We start from the raw sequence: 12,527 nt of genomic DNA on the forward strand, positions 1-12,527 counted from the left end.
AACTGGAAGGAGTTAGTAACGTGTGAAGCGATGGATTCTGCATAGGGCTGAAGTTGCTTAGCGAGAAATTTAGCGAGATTTTGTAGAGGTGAGCCTATGGAGCTGACTATTGGTCTGAGTGGTGTTCCTTCTTTGTGTATCTTGGGGAGACCGTAGAGTTTGGGGCATCTGGATGATTTTTCTCTGGGGATGATTCTTAGCTGGATTTCTTCACTGATAGGAGAGGCTTTTATTTTGGATTTGGTGGTTTTTTCCAGATAGGTGGTGGGATCTGTTTTTATAGGTTGGTAGGTAGGGTCTTGGAGTAGATTTGATAGTTTTGCTTGGTAGTCCGATGTGTTCATCACAACAGTGGCATTACCTTTGTCTGCTGGGAGAATGATTCTGTTGTTGTCTTTCCTCAGGTTGGTGAGTGCTTTCTGTTCTTCTTTGTGTAAATTGCTTCTGGGTGGTTTGCTGGAGCAGAGGATGTTGGTGACTTCAAGTCTGATTTTATTGGCTTTATCTGGGTCGATTTTGGTTAGGCTAGCTTCGACTCCGCATATGATGTTTTCCGTGGGGATGCGTCTCGGGGCGACTGCAAAGTTGAAACCTTTGGAGAGTACTTTGGTTTCAGTTGGGGTGAGGATCCTGTCTGATATGTTATGTACTGTTTGTTTCATGGGTTGTTGTGGAGGGTGGCTGGGCTTCTGGCGTTTCTCTAGTTTGTGGAGTTTGTTGGTGTGTCTGTCTGTCTTATGTGAGGTCTCAGTTTCAGCTCTCCAGACGGCTAGTTGTTTGCATTTGTCCCAAAAAAGCTTTAGCAACTAATCCACACTTAATGACCCACCTAAGTGGTACTCAGAATATCACTCAAGAAATCACTCAAGATATCCCTCAAGTAATTAAGGAACAAAAGAAGAAAAGACACACTAACCTGGGAACTTCCCCTCTGCCCAGAACGTTGGAGGCTATATACCACACCCCCTCAACAGTATTTATAGGAACTCAAACACTGAGATCCTGCTCTGTTCCAGTAACAAGAAGCCGAAAGCACCAGCCTGAAGATGACGAGTGAGACCTCGTCGAAACGTCGCCTAGACACCCCAACTCTTACACGGGAAGACACCCGAAGACACCAAAACCTGCATATATATATATATATATATATATATATATATGCTTTCGTAGATTTTCACGGGTACAGGAATGCAGGTTTTGGTGTCTTCGGGTGTCTTCCCGTGTAAGAGTTGGGGTGTCTAGGCGACGTTTCAACGAGGTCTCACTCGTCATCTTCAGGCTGGTGCTATTTCCAGTAACAAGAAGCCGAAAGCACCAGCCTGAAGATGACGAGTGAGACCTCGTCGAAACGTCGCCTAGACACCCCAACTCTTACACGGGAAGACACCCGAAGACACCAAAACCTGCATATATATATATATATATATATATATATATATATATATATATAATAAATGTTCATCAATGTACCAAGCAAACATATACATAAATATATAAACTACATATCTGAAGCAGCACAGGAAAACAGCCATGAAGCTATTTTGGCTCCCAAACTGTGACCAAATGTTTTCTCTGCAAAGTCAAAGGAAAATGGAAAAGCCTCCCCATTGTCTTTTCCTTCACAAATCCTGTCTTAAGGGTATGTCTGTGTATGAACAGGGTGAGACTGTGACCTGGTTCAGGAACTAAGTATTTATCATTACAAAAGACTGGTCAGGCTCCCCAGGCTATCCAGTCAAGTGACCATTAACAGGTAACCTGCCAGACAGGAGGTAAACAACGCACTCAAATTTCTGTTGTAGACCGCCTTTTCTGTGATGTAGGTGTGATGTATCTGGGGGTGGTCTTGGACTCCAGGGTGGGCAATTTAAAATGTCTATATAAGAGCGGACACACCTTTGTTCTGGGTCCTCCTCTTTCCTGCGTGTGAGGCGAGCACCCTGTTGCAACAGATAAATAAAGATCAGGCTTACGAGCTGCTTTGCTTCTCAATATTCTCTGGTTCGCCTCTGTTATTTTCTCCTACTGATGGAGAACCTACAAAGGACTCTATAAGGGCTCTTGTGTCCCCCATAAGGGAAAAAGGGCAGATTTTCATTTATTACAGAGTCTATCTCCTCCCCACCCCCTTTCAAATTGTTCTAGATGGCCACACTTGTGTGTACGAGCACACTTGTGGTGACGGTGTCTGCACAACGTCCTGGAATTAAAAACATTGCACGCTATCGACAATAAATAAATCTGAGGCTTCTTTTCGCACCGTCTGCACAAGAATGACATCTCTGAGCATGCGCAGAGTTCCTGGCTGCTGAGGAACCACAATACGCTCTGCCGTGCAACACACGTTTAGAATTTGCCAATGAAAAAAGACATAGATTCACAGAGTTCAAAGGGACCCTGAGGGTCATCCAGCCCAACCCTCTACAATGCAGGAATCTCGAACCCACAACCCTGAGATGAAGTGTCTCACGCTCTGCCAACCGAGCCACCAGCGTTCTCCTAAATACGTATTGCTGAATAACTAAAGAAATAAAATAAATAATTCTTTTTAAAAAAATATTTATTAAAATTTTCAAAATGTTACAAAAAGAAAAAAAACCAAAGAAAATAGCAACAAAAGAAAATACAAAGAATCCCCTTCCCACTGTGTAAAAAAGAAGAAAGAAGAAAATTCCAAAAAAAAACAAAAAAGGGACAAAATTACAAAAATCCCAAGCTTTAAAAAAACCCAAAAACATTTAAAAACAAATTCATTATTTTCAGACCCTTATCTGTCATTACCTTCTTTCTTAGACCTCCTCCTCCTCCCTTCCTTTGTATCCTAGTTGTTAATTATCCCAGCAAATCCTTTCCTTTCCATGTTTCATAAAATTCTATCATTACATTACCCTAGACTATTTTAATCCTATATTTCTATAATAAGATAAAACTTAAAAATTTAAAGCTTAAGTCTTAACCTTGCCAGCTTCTTATAATCATAATATTCTTTCATAATTCTTTAAGCATCTTTGCTAAAGCCAGGTGATTTCTTCCAACATTTTTCTATCATTCATCAACTTTATAAAGCATTCTAATAATGATAAAGAAAGAAAGAAAGAAAGAAAGAAAGAAAGAAAGAAAGAAAGAAAGAAAGGTATAAACAAGTCCAATCTTTATCCAACGTCCCTTCCTCCTGGTTCCGGGTAAAATAAATAATTCTTATGGTGCTTTTCACCAGCTCAAATGACAGTAATTTTGTGCCGTGCTAAAATATTGGTTTCTAGCCATTTCCTGACTGAGACTATCAATGAGGCGCTATTTATAAGGAAACAAGGCATAAGCCTTTTCTTTTCTCGCATTTAGCATCTTCACAGCCAAACAGCGACCGAAGTAACATAGCAAAAAATTATGGTTAATGTTCAGTCAAAATTATGGTTTTTGTTCTTATATTCGGAAATTCAATAAATTGTTTTTTAAAAAAATATGGTGAATTTGAGCAGCGAATGGTTGCCTGAGGAAGGGGATTATTGCCAGTTTTCAGGGCGAGAAGGCGGCCCTTCGAGAAAGACCCTTCCCCACCCGATATTGTTCCCCACAGAACCCCACAAGTCTACCTCATATTATCAGAGACTTTTATAGTAAATGGAGGTCTATCGGAAGCCCTATATTCCCCCAAAGGAGCCGGCCCAGGCTTTGAGATTTTCTGAGGAGGCCCATTTCTCACTCCTGCGGTGGGGGGCAGACGGACCCCCAGGGCATCAAAAATGACAGGTGTTTCAGAAACTGCTGGCAAAACCTTTATAGCAAGAACACAAGTTGCTAACACACCCTGGTTCACAGCACACACAACGCAAAGCGCAACAGCTTTTGCAACAAAATGTATTTATGTGAAGGCCACACAGTGAATTAAAGCTATGCAAGCAAATGCTTATAATTATGCTTGAAGTAAAATGTATCTAAATGGGTTTTGCTTAACGACAGCTAGTTTGCTTCCTTGAATGAGGTAATGAGGTAATTTTTTGGCAAGACCCAGGAACTACAGTGGTACCTCGGTTCAGTGGCATAGCGTGGGGGGTGCAGGGGGGGCCGGCCGCACCGGGCGCAACATCTGGGGGTTAGGGTTAGGGGGCGCAAATCCACGGGTTAGGGGGCGCAAATCCACAGGTTAGGGGGCACAAATTACTTGCCTTGCCCCAGGTGCTGACAACCCACGCTACGCCACTGCCTCGGTTTAAGTACTCAATTCGTTCCGGAGGTCCGTTCTTAACCTGAAACTGTTCTTAACCTGAAGCACCACTTTAGCTAATGGGGCGTCCTGCTGCCGCTGTGCTGCCGGAGCACAATTTCTGTTCTCATCCTGAAGCAAAATTCTTAACCTGAAGCACTATTTCTGGGTTAGCGGAGCCTGTAACCTGAAGCGTATGTAACCTGAGGTACCACTGTATGGGCTGAGTTTGCCTGCAACACTGCCACCTTCACAAACACGTTTGGTGAGGACACAAGACAGGGCCTTCTCAGTGGCTGCTCCTAGACAGTGGAACTCCCTTCCACAGCCTCTGCAAAAGCGAAGCCTCGAAAGCCTAGGGCAAGAGTCATTTTACCCTCTCTGCTTTGCTCTCACCAACCAGTCAGCAAAGACATTTTTTGTTCCAACAGACCTTTGGTGGCCAACTGACTGCTGCGAGAGGGCCTTCAAGGGGCGCTGTTCTTCGTGTGTGTTTTAAAAATGAATCTAAGTCATTTCGGCACTGCTTTCAATAGGTTCGTTTAATTGTTTTGATTTGTTTGTTGTTCGTTTTCAGATGAATCCGCGTTAATGTACGTCGTGAGCCGCCTTGCACGGAGAAAGGCAGGGCACAAGCGAGACAAATCAATGGGTGTAGATGCATTTTGATGGCAAGCTAATAATAATAATAATAATAATAATAATAATAATAATAATAATAATAATTTATTATTTATACCCCGCCCATCTGGCTGGGCCTCCCCAGCCACTCTGGGCGGCTTCCAACAAAACACTAAAATACAATAACCTATTAAACACTAAAAGCTTCCCTAAACAGGGCTGCCTTCTAAAAGTTTGGTAGTTATTTTTCTCTTTGACATCTGGTGGGAGGGCGTCGCAGTAATGTTTACTGCAGGACATTTCCCGCATAGTTTGCCGTGGAAAAGCAGCATGTAGATAGAGTTAAACTGGACTGGGGTAAACGGGTGTTGCGAGGTTTTGCAAAAGGCGGTGGAACCTGTTTGGCTGAAGGTGACAGCAGGACGCAAGAAAGGCGTGCATTTGAGAGGTGGGAATAGGGAGGCAAGCGAAGAGGCTTGCCTGAGCACACAAATGCTGAAACTGCTATATCCAGGCCCCTGATCATGTCTTTTACAGATGTCCAAGTGAGCACACCGAACTCTGCAGACTGGTCTCCCAATGTACACGGAAGGTTGGAGGGAAGAGGGGATCTGTGCAATGAGGCTTCTGTGCACAAACCTCTCCCTGCCAACACTTTCTGGATTTGCGCAAGCCAGGGCCGGTGGATCCATGCGTATCCCTTGTTTCCTTATAAGTAGCTCATCGTTCCATTGCTGTACCTTGCAAAAACCCAGCGGCCTTTTCCTTTTTACGCACTGATCACCTTCACAGCCAAACATCGACCGAAGAAACAGATCATAAAACTGAATACTGTGGTACCTCGGGTTAAGAACTTAATTCGTTCTGGAGGTCCGTTCTTAACCTGAAACTGTTCTTAATCTGAGGCACCACTTTAGCTAATGGGGCCTCCTGCTGCCGCTGCACAATTTCTGTTCTCATCCTGAAGCAAAGTTCTTAACCCAAGGTACTATTTCTGGGTTAGCGGAGTCTGTAACCTGAAACGTCTGTAACCTGAAGCGTCTGTAACCTGAGGTACCACTGTATAATAACAATAATAACAATAATAACAATAATAACAGTACCCTGCCTATCAGACTGGGCAGCCGTCCTGGGCAGCTTCCCAAAAACTAAAAAACATAGTAAGGCAATCCCATCAGATGCACAGAAAATGCAAAGAGAGATTTTGCGGAACCAAGCTTCAATTCAGCAGGTGAGATTGGGTTTTCATAAGTGTGTCTGGGTTTGCCAAAGTGTGGGTGAGCCCTGACCGCCTCGCTGAATTCAGCAGGACTTGGTTTTAAGCAAACATGTGCAGGATTGAGCTGTGCGCATTTAAATGATCCACCTGCACACAGAAAACTAGCTCTTCAATGTGATGACAAGGCTTGCCTCCTCCCTGACCTTCTCTGTTTCCGTTGGCAGGGAGCTCCTTTTGGACCAAATTCTTTTGCGTGCCTTACTGGCAAAAGTCCACAGGCACACCCTACACTTAAAGCACTGTTATCCCACTTTGACACGCGTGGCTTCCCCCAAAGCATCCTTGGGGTTGAAGTTACTTTAGAGTCACCTGATGTATGGAAGTGAGAGCTGGACCATCCAGAAGGCTGATCGCTGAAGAATGGATGCTTTTGAGTTATGGTGCTGGAGGAGACTCTTGAGAGTCCCATGGACTGCAAGAAGATCCAACCTCTCCATTCTGAAGGACATCAGCCCTGAGTGCTCACTGGAAGGACAGATCCTGAAGCTGAGGCTCCAGTACTTTGGCCACCTCATGAGAAGAGAAGACTCCCTGGAAAAGACCCTGATGTTGGGAAAGATGGAGGGCACAAGGAGAAGGGGACGACAGAGGACAAGATGGTGGGACAGTGTTCTCAAAGCTACTAGCAGGAGTCTGACCAAACTGGGGGAGGCAGTGGAAGACAGGAGTGCCTGGAGTGCTCTGGTCCAGGGAGTCACAAAGAGTCGGACACGACTAAATGACTAAACAACAACAACAACAAGAGTCACCTGACACCTCTCAGCAATCACAAGAAACTACAGGTGCGGGCCAAGACATTTGGGGAGGTCCAAGTTTGTGGAAGAGCGCTCTAATGGGTTTAAAAGTGGGTCAGTGATTCCACAAAAACTCCAGGATAAATGAATGTGGACTGCCCTGCTCCAGAAGCATGCTATAAGTACAACAAATACATTTTCCTTCTCTTGGTTAGCATCTCCTTTTTACAGGATTCTCCATTGTGGTTTCCCCGCTCTGCTCTGCTTTTTAAAAGGCCATCTGGGCTTGATCTGCAAGCGGAGCTACGAAGAAGCTACTCCCTCCGTTCTTGGCTCGCTGTCCAATCACTGGTAAATTGCCCTCCCAGTTAAACATCTGGCCCCGATTTTAGGGGAAAGCAACAACAATGGCATTTGTTTGGCTTTCCGATCCCAGCTGCGCTCACTTGCTCTGCTGGAATGGAGAGCCCTTCGCAGCCGGAGACCAAGGACCCATTCACACAAGGGGGATACAGAGGTTATTCTGGGATGGAGTGCATGTTGACTCAGAAGTAAATCCCATTGCATTCAATGGGAGTGATGCCAACTCCCTGGTTTAAATGTACATCCTCAATTTACGATAGGGTGGAAGGCTCGCAGGCTGTGAAGGACTTGCTCACAAATTTATTGACAGCTGCACAAATTATAATACAGTGGTACCTCGGTTAACAAACTTAATCCGTTCTGGAAGTCCGTTCTTAAACCAAAACCGTTCTGAAACCGAGGCGTGCTTTCCCTAATGAGGCCTTCTGCCGCCGGTGCCCTTCCACCGTTTGGCTTCCGTTCATAGACCGAGGTAAAAGGTAAAGGTAAAGGGACCCCTGACCATTAGGTCCAGTCGTGACCGACTCTGGGGTTGCGGCGTTCATCTTGCTTATTAGTTATGAATTAAATGTAATTGAAGAAGTGGGAAATGTGTATTTAGAGATTAGACTGGAAAATTTTCAGATGAGATTGATGGAAGTCAAAAAATTTGTATAAGAGGTCAAAATGTGTTTAATTACTGTTGAAAATGATATGCTGAAAATTAATAAAATTTAGAGAGAGAGAGAGAGAGAGAGAGAGAGAGAGAGAGAGAGGGAGTCTCATGCTCTGCCGACTGAGCTATCCCAATGGCATAACTTTCCTTACTGCAAAAACAATTGGGGGGGCAGCCCAAGTGCCAAAAACCCACTTTGACAGCAGGACCTGAATTTGCAAGCATGTTCTTGAATCCAACCTGAAAACAGGTGTTTGCAATCCACTGGGCCTCCCGCAGCCACGCCAATTCTTTTCTGCCCCCCTCCCTGCCTTCCTGGCTCGCCTTTCCCAAGAACCTCCCTGCTTCCCCAGACAGAGTGGGGTGGGGAAGGAGAGTCTGCCTTGGTATTCTTGGGCTGCAGCCACTTCAAGCTGCCACACAACCGTACAGATTCTCTGTGGTGCAGGCCGGGCTAAAAATATTTGGGGCTGCGTCCAGTGGGAGAAAGTGGACGTCCCTTTTGCAAGAAGGGTGGGGAGGAGGGGGAAAGAGAGAGTTGCAGTTTCTGGACAAGAAGCATTCAAGTTTGGAGACTATTTGAGAGGCAGCCAGGTGCAATTGGGACAGGGCTGGAGACCCGGGATCAAATCCTTACTCTGAAGGGTTTATGCAATGTGTTGTAAAGCATGCACATGCCTGTGCTAGTCACATGTGAGGATGCACAGACCCAGGTTGGAAGGGGCTTTCTCATGAGGATCCCTAGACCCTTTTGGGGCCGCGGGTGTTGCTGAACTTCAGCTCCTGCCATCCCAGAATATTGGCCCTGCTGCCTGCTGGAAGGCCGCAAGTTCCCTACCCAACCTCCTACCCCAAAGTAAAGCAGGACTATCCTTGCTTCAGCTTCCAGGAGATGCACCTTCATAACCCAGACCATAGCGTGGCGGAACAGCGCCTACAGAGCAAGCAGCTAAAGAGGTGGCTCTAGTAAGCCAGCCAGGCTGCGCGCTCGCGTAAAAAGCAGCAGATGAAGACCAACGCCGAAAGGGAGAGGAAGCAGGGCATTTCCTCATTGCAAACGGGTCTGCGCGCATCGTTCTCTTACCGTGTACATGCGGAAGCGGGCCAGAAATGGGAAGGAGCGGCGCAGAGCTTCAAAGCGACGCATCTCTCCAAAGCGGCGCTTTCCTCCTGTCTTGATATGACCGACGCACCTTTGGGAAAGGGACCCACAACATAAACGGGAGAAGGGGGGTGGGGGCTTCCCAGAGGCTCCAGCAGGATCCTTGCACTGTCAGCGGCTAGCAAAAGTCCCCAAAACCACCAGAGTTGCACCACACTCCAACCAAGGCTGACTCCATTGGAGGGCAAAGGCATCCATCAATCCAGGGTCCTCAAGATGCTTCAGGGAACACTTGCATGCGCCCAAGGAGAGATCCGAAGGTTTTCTGTGGATGACGGAGATTGATGCAGTCCCAGGCAGTCAATTTCAGAGGCGTCTGACCTTTTGGGGGGAGGCATCCTCCCCGCTGCCTCGGTGTCTCCCCAGGAAAAACCAAGCGGAGACTTCAGCAAGGGTCGTAGGTGTCAAAACTGCCTGTGCCGGCCGGCCTGAAATCTCCATGCTCGGCAAGAGGCAGAAAACCAGCTCGGGCTCTAACTTCCCAGCATCCAAAAGTTATCTGAATCCTGACAGGTCTGGGATCTGCGTTCCTCTGGGCAGCCGGGGCAGGAGAGAGCTTGTTGTGCAGCTCTCCACAACAGGACACTGTTGAGTCTGGTGCGCGCTGCGCCAGCAATCGCGCATGCTTGTTTTCTTTCTCCTCTCCTCCCCTTTCCTCCTCTCTGGCCGGTCCCAAGGGGATCTCTCCCTCGCCTGCCCGCTAGCCTGGAACAGAGACTCTATGGTATTCGCAGGGAACGCAGTTTGACCGGCTGCCAAGAGGTCAGCTTTAACTGTGGGCTGGAGAGGCAATTTCCTGTGGGCCTCTGCCTTGGATTTCAAATCGCTTCTCAGGCTTTCCTCCAGCCGTCTGGCTCAGACCTTGCTGGCAGACCTGGCTGGCCAGGGAGCATCCTGGGGTACCCAGGTTTCCCGGCAACATTATCACAGAATGGCGGAGATGCCAGGGACCCCCAAGGGCCATCCAGTCCAACCCCCTGCAATGCAGGAATCACAGCTAAAGAATCCCTGGCAGATGGTTATCCAAGCTGTTTAAAAACATCCAGTGGTGGAGAGTCCAACACTTTTCGAGGGAGCCTGCTCCACAGTCAAACGGCTCTCACCATCTGAAAGCTCTTCCTTATGTTTAGTCGGAATCTCCTTTCTCTTTGAGTCGTACCCTTGAAGCAGGAGAAAACAAGCTTGCTCCTTTTTCCATGTGACTCTCTTTCCACAGAGCCTAGGACTTGCCAATCAGAAGGTTGGCGGTTCGAATCCCCGCGATGGGGTGAGCTCCCGTTGCTCGGTCCCAGTTCCTGCCCACCTAGCAGTTCGAAAGCACGTCAAAGTGCAAGTAGATAAATAGGTACCGCTCCGGCGGGAAGGTAAACGGCATTTCCGTGCGCTGCTCTGGTTTGCCAGAAGCGGCTTAGTCACGCTGGCTACATGACCCGGAAGCTGTATGCCGGCTCCCTCGGCCAATAAAGCGAGATGAGCGCCACAACCCCAGAGTCGGTCACGACTGGACTTAACTGTCACGGGTCCCTTTACCTTTACCTATTGTATCTTCAAGTACAGTGGACGCTCGGGTTGTGAATGTGATCCGTGCAGGATGCACATTCGCAATCCGCAGCGGTGCGTCTGCGCATGCGCGGGTTGCAATTCAGCGCTTCTGCGCATGCGCAACCGCCGAAACCCAGAAGTAACCCATGCCGGTACTTCCGAGTTTTGGCGGGTGCGTAACCCAAAAAAACGCAACCTGAAGCGGCTGTAACCTGAGGTATGACTGTATCTGAATTCTCAGTCTTCTTTTCTCCAGGCCAAATGCCCCCAGTTCCTTCAACCGTTCCTCATACGGCTTCATTTCCAGACCCTTGGTCATCTCAGTCGCCCTCCTCTGCACACATTCTACCTTGCCGATAAACTGTGATTCCCAGAACTGGACAAAAATGGAGAAGCGTGCTTCATTGTCCTAATTTGCAGCTAACGCTTTCCTTGGTGTCAAATCTGGGGCTGATGCAAAAATGTCAGTCTTTGTTTTTCCTCTCCTACTCCAGTGTGTACAACCCCCCCCCCAAAAAAAACCCCACCTAATTTGAGCCTGGAGCATAAGAAAGTGCCAAACCGGGCGGAATGTCCTCAGCGGCAAAAGCCACTATTTACAGGGGATAATTTGACGGGAGGCCTGGAAAAACGCTGGAGATGCGAGAGACCTGGAACTGCAGGAAACAGCGAAGTCGCCTCCTCTGCAAAACTGCTTCCCAGGCCTGCCGCAGGGGAATGATGTGGGAAGGGTCTCATCCTGCCCCGAAGCCCCCTTGGGCCTGCTGGGGATGGGGCAGAGCCCTTCCTTCAAGGCTTCCCAGCCTGTGCACCTGACAGATGGCTGGCGGGGAGGCTGCGGGGGGAGGCGAAGGAGCAGGGAGCTTCCTCCAGCGCTAGGGTCTTGTCCCTCGTCCAAGCGGGGAGGAGAACAGGAGGAAACAGTGCGACCTTTGCGGTGCCCTGGCTCCTTAACACTGCTTTCTTGTCTTCCAGCACATCCCCAAGGAGAACAGCTGGCCGGATCTGGAGCTAAACATTTTCTCTGCAGAGGGATGCTGAAGGCGTGAGGAGGGAGAGAGAAACAACAGGTTTCGGTTTTTTCCGGGTGGGGGGGTTTAGCAAAATCCCGGGGGAATGGGAGGCTTGCCTTCCTGTTTACCAATTCGCCTGGAACAATTCCCACACTTTCAAGGCAGTTAATAATAATAATAAAAAGCACCAAGTGTCGTTTGAAGCTTCACACTTTGAAAAAAAGTATGCATTTTTGTTGAGAAGGGGATGGGAGGGAAGCCATTCAGAAAGACTGAGAGGAAAGCTTATTTTTGCAGCTGGCTTCTGATCAAATTGCAGACTTGCAGAGGATCCGTAGGCTGCCTTCCTCTCTTTTGCAGGGAAGGAAGCGCAACACGGGTCACGGAGTGCCAAAAGCAAAATAGCAGGTGCAACCAGCTGCCTGCAGTGGAAGGAGCTCCAGGTGACTCGAGACAGCGAGCCAAGCCGCAAGCAGCTAGGGAGGACCACCCCTGACCTTCTCCCCTGTTCCTTAGCCAGTTTGAGGATGAATCAGGGAGTCCTTACTGACCCCAAAACTGCACTAGGAATGTAAGAAGCACTGTGCCAGATCGGATGGAGGGTTCATTGGCTGCAGCCAGGTGCTTCCAGGAAGGCCGCAAGCAAAGTGCAAAGGCAGCCAGCAAACCTCTGCTGCTGCTTCTCCGTAGCTCAGGTCTTGGGTTCAATCGCAAGCAACCTCAGTTAAAAAGGAATCTCAGGCAGAAGAGCTGGCAAAGATCTCTCCTCCAAACTCCTGGAGTAGCAGGAAACTGTCTTATACTCCACACCCATAAGAAATCCATCTTGGCAGCATCTACACTTTGGAACTCCCTGCCACTTGATAACAAGCTGGTGCCTTCGCAGTACACTTTTCGGCACTTGCAAAAGACATTTTTACCCAGGTATCTAGAATGCAGGTGTGCTTTTAGCTT

At 47.8% G+C, this 12,527-nt stretch overlaps 1 protein-coding gene and 1 long non-coding RNA gene across 10 annotated transcripts in view; one reads left to right on the forward strand and one right to left on the reverse strand.

The window, feature by feature from the left end:
• Positions 1 to 12,527, reverse strand: part of TNK2 (tyrosine kinase non receptor 2) — a 106,654-nt gene that overhangs the window by 57,672 nt on the left and 36,455 nt on the right. Inside the window, exon 1 of one of the 9 annotated variants that reach the window (XM_083503950.1) lies at positions 8,941 to 9,636. The exons of 7 other annotated variants lie outside the window; for them this stretch is intronic. In XM_083503950.1, the coding sequence (XP_083360076.1) occupies positions 8,941 to 9,003 (63 nt within the window). In that variant the 5' untranslated portion in view covers positions 9,004 to 9,636. Of the gene's footprint in view, positions 1 to 8,940; positions 9,637 to 12,527 lie in introns of those variants that run through there. One more of the 9 variants, XM_083503953.1, reaches the window with a different exon arrangement.
• Positions 1 to 12,527, forward strand: part of LOC310707565 — a 143,064-nt gene that overhangs the window by 15,891 nt on the left and 114,646 nt on the right. The window lies entirely within an intron of this gene.

This window comes from Podarcis liolepis (assembly GCF_965112155.1).
Source record: "Podarcis liolepis genome assembly, chromosome: 5".
Classification (NCBI taxonomy): Eukaryota; Metazoa; Chordata; class Lepidosauria; order Squamata; family Lacertidae; genus Podarcis; species Podarcis liolepis.